General features: G+C 40.0%; 2 protein-coding genes across 2 annotated transcripts in view; one reads left to right on the forward strand and one right to left on the reverse strand.

The window, feature by feature from the left end:
• Kiaa1407 (KIAA1407 ortholog) overlaps window positions 1–5,759 on the reverse strand; it is a 77,988-nt gene extending 72,229 nt beyond the window's left edge. The window contains exons 1-2 of the mRNA XM_005386409.2: window positions 5,571–5,759; window positions 3,226–3,264 (exon numbers count right to left, since the gene is read on the reverse strand). Coding sequence (XP_005386466.1) covers window positions 3,226–3,264; window positions 5,571–5,660 — 129 coding nt within the window. The 5' untranslated portion in view covers window positions 5,661–5,759. The remainder of the gene's footprint in view (window positions 1–3,225; window positions 3,265–5,570) is intronic.
• Window positions 5,760–5,932: 173 nt separating this feature from the next.
• Qtrtd1 (queuine tRNA-ribosyltransferase domain containing 1) overlaps window positions 5,933–20,905 on the forward strand; it is a 30,379-nt gene continuing 15,406 nt past the window's right edge. Inside the window, exons 1-5 of the mRNA XM_005386411.2 lie at window positions 5,933–6,037; window positions 14,498–14,711; window positions 15,450–15,505; window positions 16,834–16,910; window positions 19,259–19,471. Coding sequence (XP_005386468.1) covers window positions 14,512–14,711; window positions 15,450–15,505; window positions 16,834–16,910; window positions 19,259–19,471 — 546 coding nt within the window. The 5' untranslated portion in view covers window positions 5,933–6,037; window positions 14,498–14,511. The remainder of the gene's footprint in view (window positions 6,038–14,497; window positions 14,712–15,449; window positions 15,506–16,833; window positions 16,911–19,258; window positions 19,472–20,905) is intronic.

Genomic DNA, 20,905 nt, shown 5'->3' on the forward strand with positions numbered 1-20,905 from the left:
CTGCCTACAACGTAGCCCTTCATTTCTTCAAGACTAAGCTACAAACGTAAGTTTCACAGACTGCCATAGGAATACTGCATGTTCATTCATAGTAGTTTTGTAGGTGATGCATATTTTAAAGTTCCTAATTCTTTTTAATTTGTTGTATAAAAGCAAATACTTGATGCTGTATCAACAAATGAGTGTATAAATGCTGAAGTAATTCTTAGGGAGAGAGCATCAGAGGATCAGATTAGGCAGCTGAGGTGGGCGACAGGGTTGTGTTCACCACAGGGCATCTCAAGCTGAACTACAGGGGAAAGAACTGAACTCGCCTCTTAGAGGACAGGTATTCCAGGCTGAGGGATCAGCATGTGTAGACACACACACACACACACACACACAAACTTATCTGATGTACGGTCAGGAGAATGGCCTGATAAGTGCAGGACTCACACACAGTTATCAGTACATGGGCTGTTTCAGGATACTTGGTATTATAGCCCAAATGACAAAACGCCTTACATGGCCATCTGGAATTTACAGTTTCATCTGATGGCACAAAGAATCACTGTGTCCAAGCGTGGAGAACTGACCCATTGGAAATGTTTAGAAAGCTCAAACAGCGAATGCTGTGGACTAAGACGAGCTCATCTACCAAATTGGGATGAAGAGGAACTGTAAAGCACGGACTGCTGCATTTTGGTTGAACTGTGGCAGAACTCACAGGACTAGCCAAACAGCTACCTGATTCTAAGTGATTCCGACAACCCTGACGATGACTGACCAACCTCTCAGCCTGGAGCTTTGCTTGATCCTCTGTATTCCAACAGCCTTAACCCTCAGCTCCAAGTTAGCAACCCACTGACGCAGTCCTCTGAACAACACAACACAGAATTTTTCATTCCTTGAACCAAACTGATGATGTTCTCTCTAACTTCAGTCTTCTATCCATCTCTGTTTCACGCCCTCTACTCTCAGAATGTTAATATCAGACCTAAATGAGTCCTCCAGACACCACTTGCCATTCTTTCTTCCTAACCTATGAGTCTCTCAAAAGGTCTTCCTCTTCCCTTCCTACTCAGTATGGATGTTTCAACTAGTATCTCACATCATTCTTTTTTTTTTTTTTCCGGTACCAGGAACCGAACTCACGACCTTGCGCTTGCCAGGCAGGCGCTTTTGCCGCTGAGCTAAATCCCCAGCCCCCTCACATCATTCTTGAATCCTTTGCAATGCAAAACTTCCAAGCCTGGCTCAATCTCATCTACCAATTTTAGCATGGTTAAAAATTATGAGAAGTCCCCAGTGCTACTGAGCAGTCTTCCTTTTCTGTTCTAAAGAGAAACCTTTCTTAATGTTCACTCTTCTTCATATCCTTTCCAGATACTCCCTGCTCTGTCTGTAGAAGAAGGCCTCAGCTGATTTTCAGAGGATGGTACACTCAAGTAGATCTGGAGACCTTAGTGCCAGAGCTTATAGCTGTTTAGTGTTTACTCCTAACTGGAATATATTCAAGAGCAAAATCAGAAAAGAAGACAGAGGGGTGAACAGAGGAAATAGGACAATCAGGAGAAAACAGTGCTATGAAAAGATAATAAAAGATTTTTAGAGTAAAAAGGAGGTAACAAATGTAAATTGGGAAAGTCTGAGAACTATTAAGAAGCTGTTGGATTTGGCCAGAAAGTCAGTTATAATTACAGCTTCTGTGGGACAGAAACTGAACTAAGAAATGGAAACTGAAGGAAAATAATTGTGCACATAATGAATAATTAAAATACAAAGGTAAGGAATTCAGTGTCTACATCTGAAGACTTAGGTAAGAAAATTAATTCATTCAGCAATCAGAATGGACCGCACAGTCAAATAAAAGACCTACTGATTTTTGTTCAGAGGAGATATTTGAGGGTACAGAGGAGAAAGAGCTACTGAAGGAGTGATGAAATCTCAGTCAAATTGACTCACAACTGTATGAAACAGGAAAATGGTACAGATAAGACAGAGCAGAATTTTACCCTCTACTTTACTTAAACCTTAAGTAAAGGATTGCTCTAGAAGAGAAGGGAGCTAGCTACGTCAGAAAGCCCTGCAGGGACCTGGCAGGGAAACTCTCAACACCACATGCAAGCTAGGCTCACTGGATGTTGGATGGTCCTCCCCCAGCAGCCTTCATCATGCCTGCCTTCTGAATCGCGCCTTCTGCAGGAGTAAGAAGCCTCTCCTGCCCCATCTAGATCAATGCTTCCCACCACATGCTTCTGTTGCATCTTTGATTTTCCCATAGACTTCTGGTAAGTTTTTCATGCTCCACTGGACCATAAGCTCTGGGTGGTCAAAGACTGCACTTGCCCTGAGTTGTTTTAGCTCTAGCGCTCAATGTAGTTGGGGAGTACTTGGTAGGCACTTAATAAATACCAGCCCATCCAGCTTTGTGTTCATGATGCAGATCAAGTTAGGCAAGTAATACCTTCAAAATACTACCCAGCAGAGGACATTTTCCCAGAAAAATGCTGTGTGATTTTGAACTGTAGTACACATTTGAACTGAACATAGCAAGCAGAAAAACTGATACTCAGAGGCATGCCCCTGAAGTGGTTTAAAGGCACTTTCAATCTATGGCATTTGGACTCAGAAACACACAGTTGAGGACTGGAAGGGGTCTCGGAAGTAACCTAACCCAATCCCTTCTCATTGTATGTTCAAATATATTCTTTATTAGCCTAAAATTAAGTGTCCTTTTACAGTCCACCAGAATACCTCCAGTGACAGAAAACATCCCTTTATGAGGATGCTTACTCCATTTCTGGATTGTTCAAGACATTAGAAAATTCTTGTGATACGCATGTAGCTTTTACCCATTGGTCCCCTGTGTCAGTGTAACTATAGTACAGTCTTTTAGCACCCAAGGAGGCTTCTCTTCTGTTGTTCCTTTCATCCTCTGCATGGGATACTTGTGACATTTGAAAGGGCATATCCACACACCTGTTTTTTCATCATCCACACATAAATGCTTTCATGAAAAGCACCAGAACAAGGAAAAATAATAAAAAGTATAAAACTGAGACAACATATACGACAACATGGGAATAAAAATAGCAAAATAAGTGCAAATTGCAGATCTATTAGTATTTCTTTTCTAACAAATAGCAAAGTATGTCCTAATCAGAGATCTATTAGTATTTCTGTTCCACCTGATTATGCTAGACTTCGAATTCTCTTTCCAACCTAATTTTGAAATATACTTACCTTAATCCAGTACTCCACATTTTCAGGATCAAAAGCAGGCTGTAGAAAATATAGAGAGAGTATTAATACTAGCAGTATCTTTATCAATTTAGCAACTTATTCTATCCTTCTGATTAAATCATGTAAAAGTATCCTTTTTAGTCTTTCCCCAAAATGTTTCCTTGGAAAGTTCAGTACAGTTTACCAATAAAAGAACACAAAATAACAGCACTATGAAGAGACCTGAAGATGTCTCTAGGAAATTATTTCTTATGTAAGCGTACCTGACATTCTGACTTAACTGCTCTGGGATTGGGTCAGACAGAAGTATTTTTTAAAAGCTCTTATGGGGCTGGGGATTTAGCTCAGGGGCTGGGGATTTAGCTCAGCGGCAAAGTGCCTGCCTGGCAAGCGCAAGGTCGTGAGTTCGGTTCCCGGTACCGGAGAAAAACCAAAAAAAAAAAAAAAAAAACCTCTTATGATTATAAGATACAGAAATGCAGGGTATAACATTCTTAATAAGAATCCAAGTAAGCAGTGACTAACCAGACTATCAAAGCGATTTTCTGCTTGGGGGAGGGTATGTTAGTCTCCTTTTTTCAAGAGTTGCCTGTACCCAGATGCTTTTCTATCTTCTCCATGTCAGAAACATATTTGGTCAACAAGAACAGGGGGGTTGAGATGAGCTAATCATTGACTTCTACTGTTTTACCAACCAGACGATGAAGCAGAAAAGAAATTATTTTCTACCCTTATCAGTCAGACATTAATCTAAAATCAGAAATAAGATCATTAGAACTACCTCCCAGAAGCTTGCAGAATTCCCTCTAATGGTCACTTAACAAAAGGAGGCTTTTGCTTTGCTAAAACTTCAGGCGAGCTTTTGAAATGAGATATCTCTGCTAGCACACTAAGAGACAGAGGTAAGAAAAGCATAAAACTCTTTTTCACTTATCTGACACTTCATCTTCAAAGCATCTCACAGATAACTAATTAATGAAGCTGTGCTACTAAATAACTTTCACTGCAGCAAACAGCGAGCTGATTCTATCAAAACGTAACTGAACATCAGGGAGCTTGCATTTTAACTCTTTTATCTTCTATCAGTAACAACGAGCAGTATCAGCAAAATTCTCTCCTTTCTGAGTCCTAAAAGAGTGTCCCAATTTTTCATCTTTCTTCATCAAGTCTATGTTCATAAGCTATTTTGGATCTAGTCTATTATGCAACTGATCCATTGCAACAGGAGCAGCCTCAGTTTCCACCTTTCTTTCATGCCCCAGGGTAAGCCCTTCAGTATCTGGAGCCAGGTACTAAGAGGAGTATGTCTAGTGCATGTAGTTGGTATATTTTAAAATAAACCACAAAAACAATTGCTTGGGGACCTAGCAAAGGCCTCTCATCTACAGGATTTTTTTTTTTGAAAGGAAAGTATAACTGAAGGGTGAAAATGGTTGATGAAACTGCTCTGAAACTGAAAGCTAAGAAGCCTCTCTGTCTTAGTACTGTCATTTACATCTACAGTATTTATTTTTGTGACTCTAAAAAAGATAGTCTGGAAGGCATACAAAGTGTGACTGACTTTGTATACATTTCAATTTTAAAACAGGGTTATCATTTTTTTTGTGCCGTCAGGAGGTGGTGCATGAAAAGAGGTAACAGATACGAAGAGGACTTTTTCGGATACATGCACATAACTTGGTCATCCCCTCCCAAACCCCCCCTCCCCATATCACATGTTTGGGGGAGGATTTCAGTAAGTAAGATGTATTCTTTTGATCACATTCATGCCCCCTGTTACCCAGCCTTACACCCCTCCCCCTTAATGATGATTGAATTTAGAAATTCCCATGCGAATCAAGTACTAATATATTTTACAAACACTTGGATTACTGAGTTTATTTAGCTAGTTTACGTAAAATTGCAAGGGAAGGGATATAAGCAGAGCACTCAACATGATTTCTCCTTTTCAATAAAAATCAGTTGCTCCAGATTTGCAGAACATTTTTAAAAAATGAAATATGCAGGAAGTTTCCTAAAATTGGTGATGGGGGCGGGAGAGGGCCACGCGCGCAAATTCCTTTCACCCTGGTGGGCATTACCAGAGCTCTCAGTCTCGGGTTTTACAAAAAGCGTCAGATGGAAACAGTTCTTTCAGATGCCGCCCACCAAGACCGTGAGCTACACAGGACCGACAGCTCCTAGAACCACAACACTCAGGGCAGTGTTGGCCCCGGCGCAGTCAAGGCCAGGTAAGGAGGAACTGGCGGGAAGAGGGAGGAAGGACGGGAGGGCAGCGGCTGGATTCGGGAATGGGGAGCGTCTCGGGGCTGTCCCTGCCCTCTTAAGCTCCCGATACGGATCACCTGGGGATTCGGCTTCCTTGTGAACCGCTTCCAGCGATTCAGTCCCCTGCTCTTCCCTGAGGTGGATCTTTCCTTAGGTGCCAGCAGCATTTTCCAGGTTCAAGGCCGGACCGCCTCCAAAGCTGCAACAACCGCTCTTCTGCCCACGCTGCTTCCGGGTTGTACTGGGAGTTGTAGTTCCTCTACTCACTCAAGAAGAGCCGAAGTCTTGCGCCGCGGAACCACTACTCCCAGAAGGCTTTGCGCAGTCGGCATGTGTTCGCTCAGTTACTACGGCAACAGCGACGGTCCTCCTGGCTTGCTTTCAAAGGACCTTTGCTTCTTTTTGGCCCTTGGTGATGACGTACTGCTCCTTGATTGGCTCTGTACCGGAGGCGGTGGTTCAGGGGGTCGAAGGATTCTATGAGCTGGACACGTGGTTTGGAGTTTGGGGGTTCTAGAGCTCAAAGGACTTGAGAGGTTTGCAGGTAAGTGCCTCTTTTTCTTCGCTTACGTGGGGCTACTAGGCATGAACGAATCGCGTCGCGCCTAGGCTCTGCCTGGTTGTGGTACAGAATTGTAATTCTACTCACTATCTGGTCCTCCTTCCTCCTTTTGAGTTTCCCGGTAATCTTGGCTTCTGCAAATTCGGATACTCTCAAATCATGAGAGCGTCGCTGACATCTCTGAGAGCACAGGGCCTCCTTTCGACAGGCCTCTGGTCAAGTTCCCAGAGATTATTTTTCTAAACTAACTGGGGTCCTTGGGAGGGTAGGATGTTTTCGTGAACTAGGCGCTTAGCGAGGTCTGGGGCACCGGAGAAGCCTTTGAGGTAGACAAATCCAAGCTTATTGGCTGAGCTTAGATGTCGGGGACAGTCCACTCACGTACATATATATGGGTTTATGAAGCATATGGAGAGTGAGAGCCGTTGCTTTGGACCAGCTACTTGTTGGCTGTATGGCCTTAGGAAACTTACTGTCAGATTCAGTTTTTGCTCATTGATAAATCAGTGCAAAGCCAGCAAATGTAAGTTAAAGTTCACTTGAAATTGGTGGAAAACGAGGTTAGGGAAGCTGTGCCCTCAGACGTTGCAGTGATCCTAGGACCTGCCCTGTTAAGTTAAATGTCCACCGGAAAGAGAATGGTTAAATAATTTGTGTTACATGCAAACTAGGACATATCACGAAGTAGTTCTTTTAAAAGGGTAAGTTAAGCTCCATGTTTCTTCCCGGGGGTAGATATCCATTGTGTATTCCTGAAAGAAAAACAAAGTGAAGTAGTTTCCATGTCTGTAAAAGTGATTTCCCTCCCATAAAAAAGTAACCTCTCTCCGATACACAAGTATGTTTAAATGAGTGAGTATGGAAAAAATTGTAGAGTGTAGGAGGATGGATTAGAGGTAAAGGAGGGGGAAGGGAAAAGTGCACAAATAATGCTGTACCAAAATTGGTAGTAAAATTATCTTAATATTGAAGTTAATAAGTAAATATTGCATATACTTTTGAATAAAATGGGGCTTCTAATAAGCTACCAGCCCTTAGATTACTGCAGCCATACAGCTCTAAAGCTAGACTTCCATTATTTATTTATTTATTTTTTATTTTTTGAGACAGGGTCTCGCTCTGTGATTCAGACTGGCTTTAAACTCATGGTGTAGCCCAGGCTGGCCTTGAACTCATTGTGATCTTTCTGCCTCAGCTGCCCAAGACCTGGAATTACAGGCATATACCACCACACCTAGCTTCTGTAATTTAAATCCTAGCTCTGCCACTTTCCCTGGTGACTTTATTATCCTCATTTGTAAAATACAGATAATAATAATAGCATATATGTTGTGCGCTTAGTATGAGGGTTAATGGAATTAATATATAAAGAATAATACTTGATGAACAGTAAATACCTAATAAATGTTAGTTACTACTATTGCTATGTTTTTCAATAGGAGAAATTAATATAACTTTATTGTGGTCATTGACATTTGGACCTCTGCCATCTTAATTTGTATTTTCTGTTTTTGTTTGGAGGTTCTAGCAGGGGAGCGCAGCTACTCCTATACCCCTGACTGAGGAGTGGCCCTCCTCTTTCGGGGGTAGTTGTCCTCTTCAACGGAGCACACAGCTTCGGGAGGGACGCACATGCAGCATTGAGTGATGAAGGGGACACCCAGCCAGCCAGATCAGCTGAATCAACCCTGGCGATCAATGGGGTGACGGATGTCACAACCAGATCGCCCTCACATCCTGTATTTTCTATTTTTGTTGTGCTTTATGTGGTCTCTCTTTCTGGTTTTCATTAGATTAATCAGTTTTTTTTTCTTATTCTTGTCAATCTTTTCATAACAGGTTTGGAAATTATTCATTCGGTCACTAACTTTTTTAATGGTTACCTCTAAACTTTTAACACATGAATAACAAAGTTTAACATTATTTAGTATCTCTTTTCCCTTACCAAATAATGTAATACTGGTACAATATATTCCTCTGAATAGTCTCATTTTCTTTTTATTTTTCTCATTTTCTACTGTTTTTACAGTTTTAGAATCCATCACTTCTCTGTGCCATTGCTAAGTCAGCTCAGTGTACCATATTGTTTAGAAGTCTGTCAGACTTTTCTGTGCATATATAAGTATTATAGAGACTGTGTGGAGGACATGGGGAGACGTGCATGTGTACTCATTTATAATTTTCTTTTTACAAAAAAATGTGATCACACAAGCTTGCTTTAGTCTCTTAGCAAAGTTTAGACATCTGTCCGTGAGAGTATGTCGAGAAGCCATTCAAGAAACCTTTAAAAACCCCCTTTTACCTGAAGGATGAGGGAGTGGGTGGCGCCAGGGGTAATAGGACAGTTGCAGTTTTGCCTGAGGCACAGGCAATCTTTATTTTTTCACCATACACATATATGTGGTTTTTCAGTTTTTGTTTTTTATTAGCGCATGTTTGCAGTACATAATGATTACATTCCTTGTGGAGAGTTGGTCCATGTACACAACACATCCTAATTCCCCTTTTCATCCTGTTTCTGTCCCTACTCCCAAATCTTGATCCCCTTCCCACTTGCAAAAGATCTGCCTACTTCCTATTATCTATCTTTTATTTTGCTTTTATTTATAATTTGGATTTTTTATAGAAGAGAAGCCATGCAGTATTTAAGCTTGGGTGTCTGACTTATTTCACTTAACATTATGGTCTCAGATTCATCCATTGTCCTACAAGTGACTCAAGTTTAGCCTTTTTATGGCAAAGTAATACTCCATTGTGTATAAATACCATGTTTTCTTAATCCATTCATCAGTTGATGAACATACAGGCTGCTTCAAAGATTTAGCTATTTTGAGTTGTGCTGTTATAAATGTAAGTATGCAAGCCAGGCATGGTGGTGCATGTCTGTAATCCCAGCACTCTGGAGGCTGAGGCAGGAGGATTGTTGCGAGTTTGAGGCCAGCCTGGGCTACAAAGTGAGCTCAAGGCCAGCCTGAACTGCATAGCGAGACTCTGTCTCAAAAAAAGACAAAATAAATAAATAAATATGGGTATGCAAATGTCATGGTAATATGATGTCTTTAACTCTTTGGGGAAGATACCTAGAAGGGAAATAGCTAGTTTAAATGGGATTTCTATTTTTAGTTTTTTTAAGAATCTCCATAATGATTTCCATAATGGTTGTACTAGATTACATTCCTACCAATAATGTAGACAGATTCCCTTTTTCCCACAGCTTTGCTAGCTAGCATTTGTTATTATTTGATTTGTTGGTGATAGTTATTCCTTCTGGGGGTAAGATGGAATCTTGGTGTTGTTTTACTTGAATTTCTGTAATGGCCAATGGTGTTGAACTTTTTTTGTGCATTTATTGACCATTTATACTTTTTCTTCTGAGAAGTGTCTATTCATTTCAGTTAACCATTTTTATTGGGTCTTTTATTTTGGGGGAGTCTACTTTTTATGAGTTCTTTATGTATTCTAGATATTAGTTCTGTGTCCAAGATGCAGCTGGAAACATTTTTTCCTATTTTACAGATAGTTTCTTCACTCTGTTGTTTCCTTTGCTGTGCAGAGGCTTCTTAATTTGCTATAATCCCACCTGTAGATTCTTGGTAATGTTTTTTGTGCCATTGGGGTTCTATTTAGCAAGTCCTTGCCTATGCCTTTGTCTTCAAAAATTTTACCTACAGTATTTTATCTTTTAGCAGATGGTTATGGTGTGTGTCTAGATATCCCTCCAAAGCTGTGTGCAATCAGGGAGCGGGCTTTTTTCAGAGGTGGCTGAATCTAGAGTTTGTGACTGATTCAGGTACAATGCTGGGATTGATACAGTGCAATGCTGGGATTAAAATTGGGATTAAGGGTGGGTGATTGTTGAATCAGTCTACTGACTGGATTGGCACCACCCTAGTCCCAGTAGACTGGGTACAGTATAAGGGACAGAAGGAGGCTTATGTCACTCTCTTCACTGTTGCTTTTGCTATCTTCTGCCACCATTAACAGTTGCCCCTCTGCCACGTGCCACCTTGCCAAGGGGGAGCCAGCCAATTATGGACTGAAACCTCTACAAATTGTCTGCTAAATAAACCTTTTCCCCTTTAATTTTGGGTGTTGAGTGTTTTGTCTCAGCAATGAGAAAAGTAACTAAGACACAGATTAAATATTTCTCTTTTAACATTTAGATCTTTGGTTCATTTTGACTTTAGTACATTGCAAGATACATGATTCTAGATTCAGTCTTCTGTGTATGGATATTCAAGTTTTCCAGTGCCATTCGTTAAAAAGACTGTCTTTCCTCCAGTGTATGTTCTTTGGCCCCTTTGTCAGATATGAAATAGCTGAATGTGCCTGGGGTTGTTTCTACCTCCTCTGTTCTGTTCCACTGAACCACTTGTCTGTTGTTATGACAGTACCATACTGTTTTTATCACGGTAGCTTTGTAATATAGCTGGAAATCTGAGATTGTGATGCCCCCTGTTTTCCTCTTGTTTCCCAGTATGGCTTTTGCTATTCTGGGTCTCCTCTAGCTCCATATAAATTTTAGGATTGTCTTCTCTAGTTCTGTAGGAATACCGTTTATGTTTTGGTTGGAATTGTATTAACACTGTATATCAGTTTTGGAAGTATGGCCTTTTTTTTTTTTTGGTTTTTCTCCGGTACCAGGAACCGAACTCACGACCTTGCACTTGCCAGGCAGGCGCTTTGCCGCTGAGCTAAATCCCCAGCCCCGAAGTATGGCCTTTTTGACAATATTAGTTCTGCTTATCCAGAAACAGAGGACGACTTTCCTGATGTTCTCTTTGATCTCCTTTTTTCACAGTACTGTAATTTTAATTATACATCTTCTATGTAGTAGAAATTTTTCAGAGGATAATTCTTCTTCTTTTCCTATACTTATGCTTTTTATTTCTTTCCCTTGCCTGCATATTTCAAAGACTGTGTTGAACAGGAGTGATAATAGTGGGCATTCTTATCCTGTTCCTGAGGTTTCAGTTTTTTCCATATTTAATGAAAGATTTCAGTTTTTGAAACTGAAAGATTTCAGTTTTTTCCATATTTAATATGATGTTGGCAGTCGGTTTATCATAAATGTCTTTTATCAGATTGAGATAGTCTTTCTATACCTATTTTCTTCAGGGTTTTTATTACAAATAGAGATTGGATTTTGTCAGATGCTTTTTCTTTGCCTGTTCAGATGATCATGTGATTTTTGTCCCTGCTTCTCTGTGTGATGTGTTACATTTATTGATTTGCATGTGTTGAACCATCCTTGCATCCCTGGGATGAAGCTTAATTGGTCATGATGTATAATCTTTTTGATGATATAGTGTTTGCTGGTATCTCATTTATGATTTTTGCACCTATGCTCATTAAAGCAATTGGCCTGTAGTTCTCTTTTCTTGGTTGGATACTTGTCTGGTTTTGGAATCAGAGTAATGGTAGCTTCCAGGAATGATTTTGGTACTATTCCTGCCCTTTTGATTTTGTTAAAGAGTTTGAAGAGTATTGGCATTAGATCTTCCCTGAAGTTCTTATAGAATTTGGCAATGAAATCATCAGGACCTGGGCATTTTTTAGCTGGTAGATTCTGTATTACTACTTCAATTTCACTACCTATTACTGGATCATTCAGGGTTTTTATATCTTCTTGGTTCAGTTTTGGTAACTGGTATGTATTTAGGAATCCATCCATTTTTTTCTGAAGTCTCCAATTTATTGGTGTAGATGTTTGCAAAATAGTTGCCAGTATATTCTGGATTTTGGCAGTGTCCATTGTGATTTCACCTTTTTCATTTCTAATTACATTTAATTGGGTCTTTTTTTCTTTTTTTGGTAAGATTGGCTAAGTGTCTATTTTGTTTATTCTTTTGAAGAATTGGCTCTTCAATTCATTGAGTCTTTTGTGTGTGTGGTTTTTGGTGTTTTTGGTGTTTTTTGTCTCAACTTCATTGATTTCTGGTCTGATCCTTATAATTTCCCCCCTTGTACTAGATTTGGATTTGGATTGTTCTTGCTTTTCTAGGACGTTAAGGGACCTCATTATTTATTTGGGCTAGCTCTGTTTTTCTGAAAGGAACAGGGAATCTTTTTTAGCCCTGTATGTTTTTGTTATAACGTTTTATGTTATAAAAAAATGAACACAGACTCACTGACAGCCTTCCATTTGTCCCTGCACTTTAATGATTCTTTCTTAAAGACTTTCCCAGGAACTCCATCTATAGAAGTAAACTGAAAAACACAATAACAGAAATACAAGATACAGGAAAAGCAAAAGAGAAACGAGTGATGATAAAGGCAAATAAAACCCTTTATCATTGGTAGTTGGTAGTTTAGAGACTATTAGTCTGTTTGTTGAACTTTGCTTGGATTCATTATAACATTTCCAAACATGTTTTGAAAAACATATACATGAATATTTGTGTGTATGTGTGTGTCCACATTTGTGTACGTCGCTTCATAATAAAAACTTATATTTGAAAAAAAGAAAAGTGTAATTATAAAAATGTTTAATTCTGGGCGTGGTGGCACATGCCCATAATCCATCCCAGCACTCTGGAAAGCTGAGACAAGAGGATTGCAAGCCCAGCCTGGGCAATTTAGGGACTTAGTAAGACCCTGCCTCAAAATAAAAATTGAATGGCCTGGGGCTGTAATTTAATTGTGTAGACCCTGGTTTCAATCCCTAGTACTGAAGAAAAAAACTTTACCATGTACTACATTGATCAGTGAATGAAAAAAGGAAGGATTCGTTCTTGTAGCTCTGGATAAAGTTCCATTTTATAGTTTTAAATGCTAAATTCCAGTTGAAGTATGTGCTCTGATATAGTCCTTAGATTTCCTAATATTCACTGACAATAGTAGTTTATCCATTATAATACTTTTTCTTAAACACAGTCTTCTGCTTTTCCTTGATTATTTTTTCCTTCACCAATATGTTGAATTACCGTGGTTAGGGTAGAATTTTTAAGAAATCCCACTCAGCAGAATGTTAGCACACAGCAATAAAGTCTTATACTATGGAAAGAACACAAGTATTTCTGTCTAGCTTATCTGTTGGGTTCAGTATGCTAGGTTAAGGATTTCAAATGTGATCTTTAAAGTTAGGTGTATTAAATTGCTATAATTAAAGCATTATATCATGCAAGAGCTAGGATGGTTTATATATTCAATGTCTGCCAAAAGCTGTATGTGTTCAGAAGTGGTACTTTTGAAAGGTGATTGTATCATGAGGACATTACATTCAGCATGAATGCATTCACTGATGCTTTCTTAACCGAATGTGCTGTTAGGAGGCGGGGCCCATGGAGGCTGATCTAGGAGGGTGTATCTTCCACCCTGGTGCTCCCATGACTCTCCTGGCTACCATGGGTTGAATAGCTTCTTTCTACCATGATTTCCATTGGGTTGTTTCTGTCTTAGAGGCAGCTGACTGTGGACCAAACCATGAGCCAAAGTCTACTTGTCCTTTAAGTTGTAGTTGATGATGTCCAGTGACATTTTGCAAATGATCTGCCATGCCTGCTTATCAAATTCTGTAATACATTTTAAAAGGTAATCCAGGATTTTGCCACACTAACTACTGATTACTTAGCAAAATCCAACAAATAATTGATAATATTTTCTGTTCTTTCTCCCATTACATCATGTAAAGAAAGATAATCTTTTTCTGTAAACAAGGGCTTGTCTTTGCCAATGACAAAAGTAATGAAAAATGTTTTTTTTTGGTTTTTCTCCGGTACCGGGAACCGAACTCACGACCTTGCGCTTGCCAGGCAGGCGCTTTTGCCGCTGAGCTAAATCCCCAGCCCCAAGTAATGAAAAATTGCTTGTGGATTGTACATACGCTTCATGTAGTTTCTCACCTGTGTTTAGATATTATATGAGACCAAATGGAATGTGTTCCTCCCTTGGAGACAATTTCTGTTGGTCTTTCAAGTACCACAATGTATTTGGAAATCTGTTTACTAAATAAATAACATTAGTAGGAAAAATTGCTATATTAATATTCTTCCAAATTGGAAAAGCAAAACAGAGTGCAGATCAGTCCCTGAGCAGTGTAATCCTTTCTCTGTACACATTTCAAGCCTAGGTGAACCTGAGTGTCGCGGCATTCTTTCCAGTTAGCAATAATCACACCTCAGATAAACCTCACTGGCTGTGATACTGCCACTGTGCAAAGCTTGGCGTTCTGTTCATGCTTCTAATTGTTCGCTTTTCATCAACTCAGATATACATTCCATGACTAAATATGAAAGTAATTGAAGTCTTGAGGAAGGTATCTTAGTCTCTCTGTGTCTTTTTCTGTTCTACTCTTGATTAACAGTCCTCCCCATCGTAGTCTGGAAATAATAATAAACATGCTGTCATTCCATTTTCTGTTGCTTTCTTTGCAAAATCCTTAGCTTTTGGATGTTGTAAAGCTCCTTCTAAATGTAATGCTCTCTTCTTGTCGTGCCCTAGAGGAATCCCGAAGGATGAAGCTGAATCTTACCAAGGTAGTGAATGGCTGTCGTCTAGGAAAAATACAAAACCTGGGCAAGACAGGAGACCACACCATGGACATTCCAGGCTGCCTTCTGTACACCAAGACAGGCTCTGCCCCGCACCTGACCCATGACACTCTGAATAAGATCCATGGGGTTCCTGCCATGGCCCAGCTTACGCTGTCATCCCTGTGAGTATGAGACCCAGTTGTTCAAGTGTTGAGTCTAGTGCAGCTTAGATACCTTACTTATGTGCACTAGAAGGAAAGATTTCTTTTGCTCATATGTGTAATTTGTAGATTTTCAGAATAAAATCATAGGACAGGTATCAACTCTTGTATGTCCTTTGGCCTTAATCTAACCACAGGTTAGACTTATAGTTTAGCTCTGCTTTACTTTTTCTCCAAACTTGCAGCTCCATACCACCTTTCTAGTCCTGAACCCTGAGGTTCCAAGGCCGGCAGTGCGCTATGAGAGCTAAACTTGAACTTCAGGGGCTGTCGTCATGCACCAGCCTCAAAGTTATTACTCAGCCTCTGCTTTATGAGAGCAGAGCTAATAAGAGTAACACCATTTTTAGTAACATATGAACTTATCTTTATACTAAATTGAAGAGCCTGCTACCTGCAGATGAAATAACTGCAACATTGTGCTAATAATTGATTTTAAAGTGGGAAGAACAGGAGAAAATTCAAATACTCTGAAACAGTTTCTGTTCTTGCAGAACCATTTACAAATGGAAAACTTTGATTTTTCACTAATGAAGCTAGCCCAGTTAGTTGGATCTTTTGAATAACGGCGTACTTTGTTTTTCAGGACTCCATTTACTGTCAGAGCTTATTTGGGTGAGGAGAAAAGGGCTTCAGTTGTATATAATATCTGTAGAATGATTCATTATTGTGTTACATATTTCTTTGTTCTACCTGCAGAGCAGAGCATCATGAAGTCTTGGCAGAATATAAGAAAGGAGTTGGAAACTTTATAGGTAAAAATTAAGTTATTGTGTGTGCTTTGTGGTTGGGGAACATCCGTGGTGGTAGACAGGTGTGAGGCATATCCTCCTGGCACTGAACAGAGGCCAGAGGTGAGTACTTGAGTGCATGTGAGATGCAGAGCAGCTGTCATGCCTGAGCCTTAGTCATCCATCAGAGGATGAAGAGCTTATTCACAGCTATATTCTGATAAGTTAGCATCTTCCTCTGTTCCAGAAACAGGATTTTACATGCAAATATATGTGTCCACTTGTTTACAACAAAAGCTTAGTAATGACAGCTAGAGAACCAGTTCTTCCGCGGACCACTTTCTCTAAGAGCGCTTTCCCAACATCTAGGACTCCCTGTAGTGAATGAAAATCCTGTTACCGTTGGTTATTCAGTCTTTTGCTTCTGAAGGAAATTGCATGATGACTTGTTGGTTCAGTAAAGGAATTTATATAATCATTCTTCTTGATTTGAGGCCAATTGTAATCACCAGCTTTAAAGTATGCAAGCATATAATTATGTGAAAATAGCTAATATAAGCTATTTAGAGATAATTGTAATAACAGAAATTGTGGAAAATAAGGTGGGGAACTGCAGAAGTTTTTAACTTGGTTGTTTATTTTTGTCTTATGGAAAATGTGGGGTAGCATGAAATTTAAACACATATGATTTACTAATCATTTTTTGGATTTGAAAAAAAATGACTGTCTTTTTCATTAAGAGCCTAAAGAGGGGCTGGGGATTTAGCTCAGCGGCAAAAGCGCCTGCCTGGCAAGCGCAAGGTCATGAGTTCAGTTCCTGGTACTGGAGAAAAACAAAAACAAAAACGAGCCTAAAGACACTGTCTTGAGTCAATAAAACATACTGAGAAAGAGATCTATTTTCAGTATCCTACAGCTTCCTATAATTCTGCCCTTAGGGACCCACATATATTATTAATGACATTATCAGTTCACTTTCCTAGTAGCTAGTTGCTTTTGGGTAATTCTTAGGATGAATATACTTGATATTAAGTTCCTTATATCAAATCAAATGAGATCAACATGTCACTGCATACTTTCACTTTATCTAATATTGTAAAATACTTTTCCTTGTACGAGCTCATTGCATCATTAGACATGAATGTTTACATTTGATTCTTCTTTTAGATTAATAATTTTCAAAGCACTGTTTTTATTCATGTTGATAGGCCTCCTATAACTCCAAGATCAGATACCAACTATGTACTGTGATGAGAATTGTCCACCATTGTACACCATAAAGCTACTCCCTGTGATGGTTCAGTGTAATTGTTGATGGAAGCCCTTTCAGCGGTTCTTTCATGTTTACACAGGCATGCCAGAAATGCTCATCTACTGCTCCCTGCATGATCCAGTGAGCCCCTGCCCAGCTGGTTATGTAACAAATAAGGTATGTTCTCAGAAAGGCTTCCAAGGCTGTAGCTGTGTGCCAGGGAGCCAGCCTTTCTTGTATCTCTCCAATACTAGAATCTGTTTGTTTGGGATGATTTCTTTATGCCTTCTATCTATTTTGATGATTTTAACAGGATGGGATGGTTTATAAGAATGAGTATGGCTGCCTAAGGATGAGTTAAGGGAAGAATCTATTCCCAGTATTTTTGTTGTCACAAAAAAATTATGGATGGAGAAGGGTCAAGCACATGCCAAAAAAAGAAATTGCTGTGATGGGAGAAAGCAGTAATCATTGATACCATGCTTTATTTGCAGTTTTAACAACTTCAGGGAGAGTAGGAAAGTTGCTGATGAGTGTTATCACATGTAAAACTATATATAGTAAGACCTCAGTATAATACTGCTTGCTGGTAGAACAGAATGGAAAAAGCTGGGTCTGCAGCAAGAAATTTTAGCTAGTGAAGAGCAGTATCAGAAGGGTTTCATTAAAAGCTTTTGTTCAGGCAAGACTTCAGTGTATACTGCCGCTCTACAAATGCGCCATTTTCTGGTCGTCACCTCACTGATGTCCATGATAGCTCTTCATTATGCTTTCAAATACTATTTTCAAGTCTGGGTGTGGTGGCACACGCCTGTAATCCCAGCATTCTAGGAGGCTGAGGCAAGAGGATTGTGAGTTGAAGCTCATCCTGGGCAATTTAAAGACTTTGTTGAGACCCTAACTCAAGAAAAGGTCTAAGAATGTAGCTCAGTGCAAAGGACCTGGAGTCAATCTGCAGTATGCAAAAAAAGACCCCAAAAAACAGAAATGCCACCAACAACAAAAACACTATTTTCAGTTATTCTGTTTAATTTTGTTTATTGTGTAACTTGAATTCAAAAGAAAATATTTTGACCTCAGTTATTCACCCCATTTGACAGAGAGGCAGAGAGAGAGAGAGAGAGAGAGAGAGAGGATTCATTTGAACAATGTTCTTTGGCCGTAGTACAGACTAGAAAGACTGTATGTGTTCTCCCCATCTATGTTCTTAGTAATATCTTCAAAGAACAGAGGTGCTGTAGGGGAAAGAGCAGCCAAAGATGGAATATTATTGTTTTAGTTACTTTTCTCATTGCTGAGACAAAATACCTGACACTCCAAGTTAATGGAAGAAAGGTTTATTGTAGCTCACAGTTTGTAGAGGTTTCAGTTCATAGTTGGCTGGCTCAAAGTCAGGGAGGATGGCATGGCAGAGGAGAAACAGTTCATTGCAGGCAGAAGGCAGCAAAGTAGTGAAGTAGTAAGCAACAGCAGCAGCCCTCGTTTTGTCCCTTATATTCTATCCTAAGGGTAAGTAGCACTCATCTCTAGGGTGGGGCACCCTTAAACCCAGCATCACATCATGAACAAACCAATCGTCACATCCTTAATCCCAACATCACACACTCTAGATACAGCCACCTCTGAAAAGTTCCATCTATGCTGTATGATGCTTTGGGGGGACATCTAGAAACTAGCCATAACAGTTATATAGTCTCATGAACTATGGGATTGATAGCTTTGCATATGCTTCTGTATCTACCCTGGCATAATAAATAGTAAATGTTTATTATTATTATTAGTAATGTGTGGGCCCCTAGACTGTGTTTTTGTGATATAGGTGTGAATTGTGATACTCTAGTTAGACAACTATAAAATGCTATGATAGGTATTGTCTTTTCTATCAAATAAGTACAAATTGCTGTAGAAGTTTAGAAGAGTGAGCTGTTGATTATGCCTAAGAAAGTTTAGGAGAATACAGGGGAGTAGATGATATTTAAATTCAATTTCTTAAAGAGGGCATAGTATTTTTCCAGGCAAAATGTAGAAGGACATTTCAGTGAAAAGAAATAATGTGATCAAAGACAGAGAAGAATCAAAGTCTGTGGTTTACCCAGGCCAGCGAGGGTGGGGTTGGGGGAGGAAGCCGAGAGAAGGACAGTAGGAGATTGTGCTGGAGAAGTGTGACAGAATTCTGTGGGGGCCAGTTCAGAATCCACTGAAGGACTCTGTGTGAGTTCTAAGTTCCCTAGAGAATTTTTAATATAGTACAGGTCTTGCTATGCAGTTCCAGCTGGCCTTGAGCTCACTTTGTAGCCTCAAACTCACAACAATAATCCTCCTGCCTCAGCCTCCCGAGTGCTGGGATTACAGGTGTGCGCCACAACGCCCAGCATTTTAATATAGTATAACTCTTTTCCCCACCATGTCTAGGATATGGAATCAGTGTCTCCGCAGTTGTAAAGAATTATGCTTTATGATTTTATTACATTCTTTTGGATTTGTGTATACTCCTGCTAATTCCTCACTGTCTTGCTCCATGGCAGTCCGCGTCCGTATGGGGTGGTGGAGGAAGAGTAGAAATGACTGTTTCCAAGTTCATGGCGATTCAGCAGGCCCTTCAGCCAGACTGGTTCCAGTGCCTCTCAGATGGAGAGGCATCTTGTGAGGAAGGAACTTCCATCAAAAGAGCCAGGAAGTCCGTGGACCGATCCCTTCTGTTTCTGGACAACTGTCTGCGGCTACAAGAGGAATCAGAGGTAGGCCTGCCCCACTGACCACTCCTCTGCCTGGAAGCTTTACATTCCCCCCATCCATGATACCACCTGTTCCATTCCTCCTCATACTTCCTTCACTTCTTGGTCTGAATTATTTGCTCCTCTTTTCTTCCCTGAACTCTAAGAATTATTCTCTAAGATTTTATTTTAGACTCTTTATCACACTGTGTATGTTGTCCCGAAGCAGTTGTCCCTTAGTTTTTACTGCTGGATAATTCTGAAATTGTATATATCATTAAGATCATTCTACTTAGCTTCAGGATTGCATACTAGCTAGATTAGCTCACTAGCCTGTCCATCAAACTCAGAGGGAACTGGACTCTTGTCTCATCTCCTCAGAGCTGCTCTTCCTTCTGCTCTCCCTCAGTACTTTATTGCACTCAGTTCATGGCATGCCTGTGTTCTTCAGTCTGAAAATTGAAGCTTTTCAAGATTCTTTTTTTTCTCATGCATATTTAATACCCAAATGTTCCTCGAGTCCAGCTCCCTAAGTTTTTCTAGGATTAACCTCTTCCCTACCCTTCCTGTCTCCACTGTAATTTCTGTCCAGGCCGTTTTCAGCCCTGTCTTCCAGGAAATCCTTGTAAAGCACAAATGTGAGCCCATTGCCTGTTTTCCTGCAAGGATTTAATGGCTCTACCTCAACTTTACGTGACAGGAGCAGCCTGCTGAGACCTGCTACTGCTTCAGCTCATCATGTGCTGCTTTTCCCTGTGGCTGCCCTCTGGCCTTCCTGAATTGTTTGCAGTTCCTTGAGGCATTTGCCTATTTCGTTTTGGGGCTCCTGTCCACAGACCTCCTGTACTGTTTTTTATTCTCTTAAATCCAGCTCTATTCCTCCTCTTGCTTCCATCTGGCTCATCCCATTCATTATCCTGCTAGACTGGTCCCTGCTACTTCCAGGAAGTTGTATGCATCCTTTGCCAGCCCCTTAATTTGTATGTAGCTATATTATAGCACCAATCACATTGTGTTGTAGTGGTTTCCATATACATTGTCTTCATGAGATTGTCTCTTCCATAGCTCAGTTTCTGTATGTCATTCTTGTGCCTTCACCATGTAGCAGAACACCTGACAGAGAGTAAGCCCTCAGTGAATATTTGCTGATGGAGAATGTTTACACTGGGGTGAGGAGGGTGAACCTAGAGCGGTAGATAAGGAAGCCTGAGAGCAGAGTTAATGAAGTGGAACGAGGATGCATTTATTAGGAGAAAGTAGAAGAGGTGAGGGCACAAAAGATACTGATCAATGCAGAGAATATCAGTATTCGAGATGATTTATGTGGGGTAATCCTGACAGTGATCAGGTCCCACAATGGCAAGGCATTCCAGAACACTGTTATTTTGAGTCTGTCTGAAAATAAAAAATTAATTTGGCTAATAAATGTAGTATACATGGAATAATTACAGGAGACTT

The sequence above is a fragment of the Chinchilla lanigera genome, unplaced genomic scaffold (assembly GCF_000276665.1).
Source record: "Chinchilla lanigera isolate Chin_1 unplaced genomic scaffold, ChiLan1.0 scaffold00026, whole genome shotgun sequence".
Taxonomy (NCBI): Eukaryota; Metazoa; Chordata; class Mammalia; order Rodentia; family Chinchillidae; genus Chinchilla; species Chinchilla lanigera.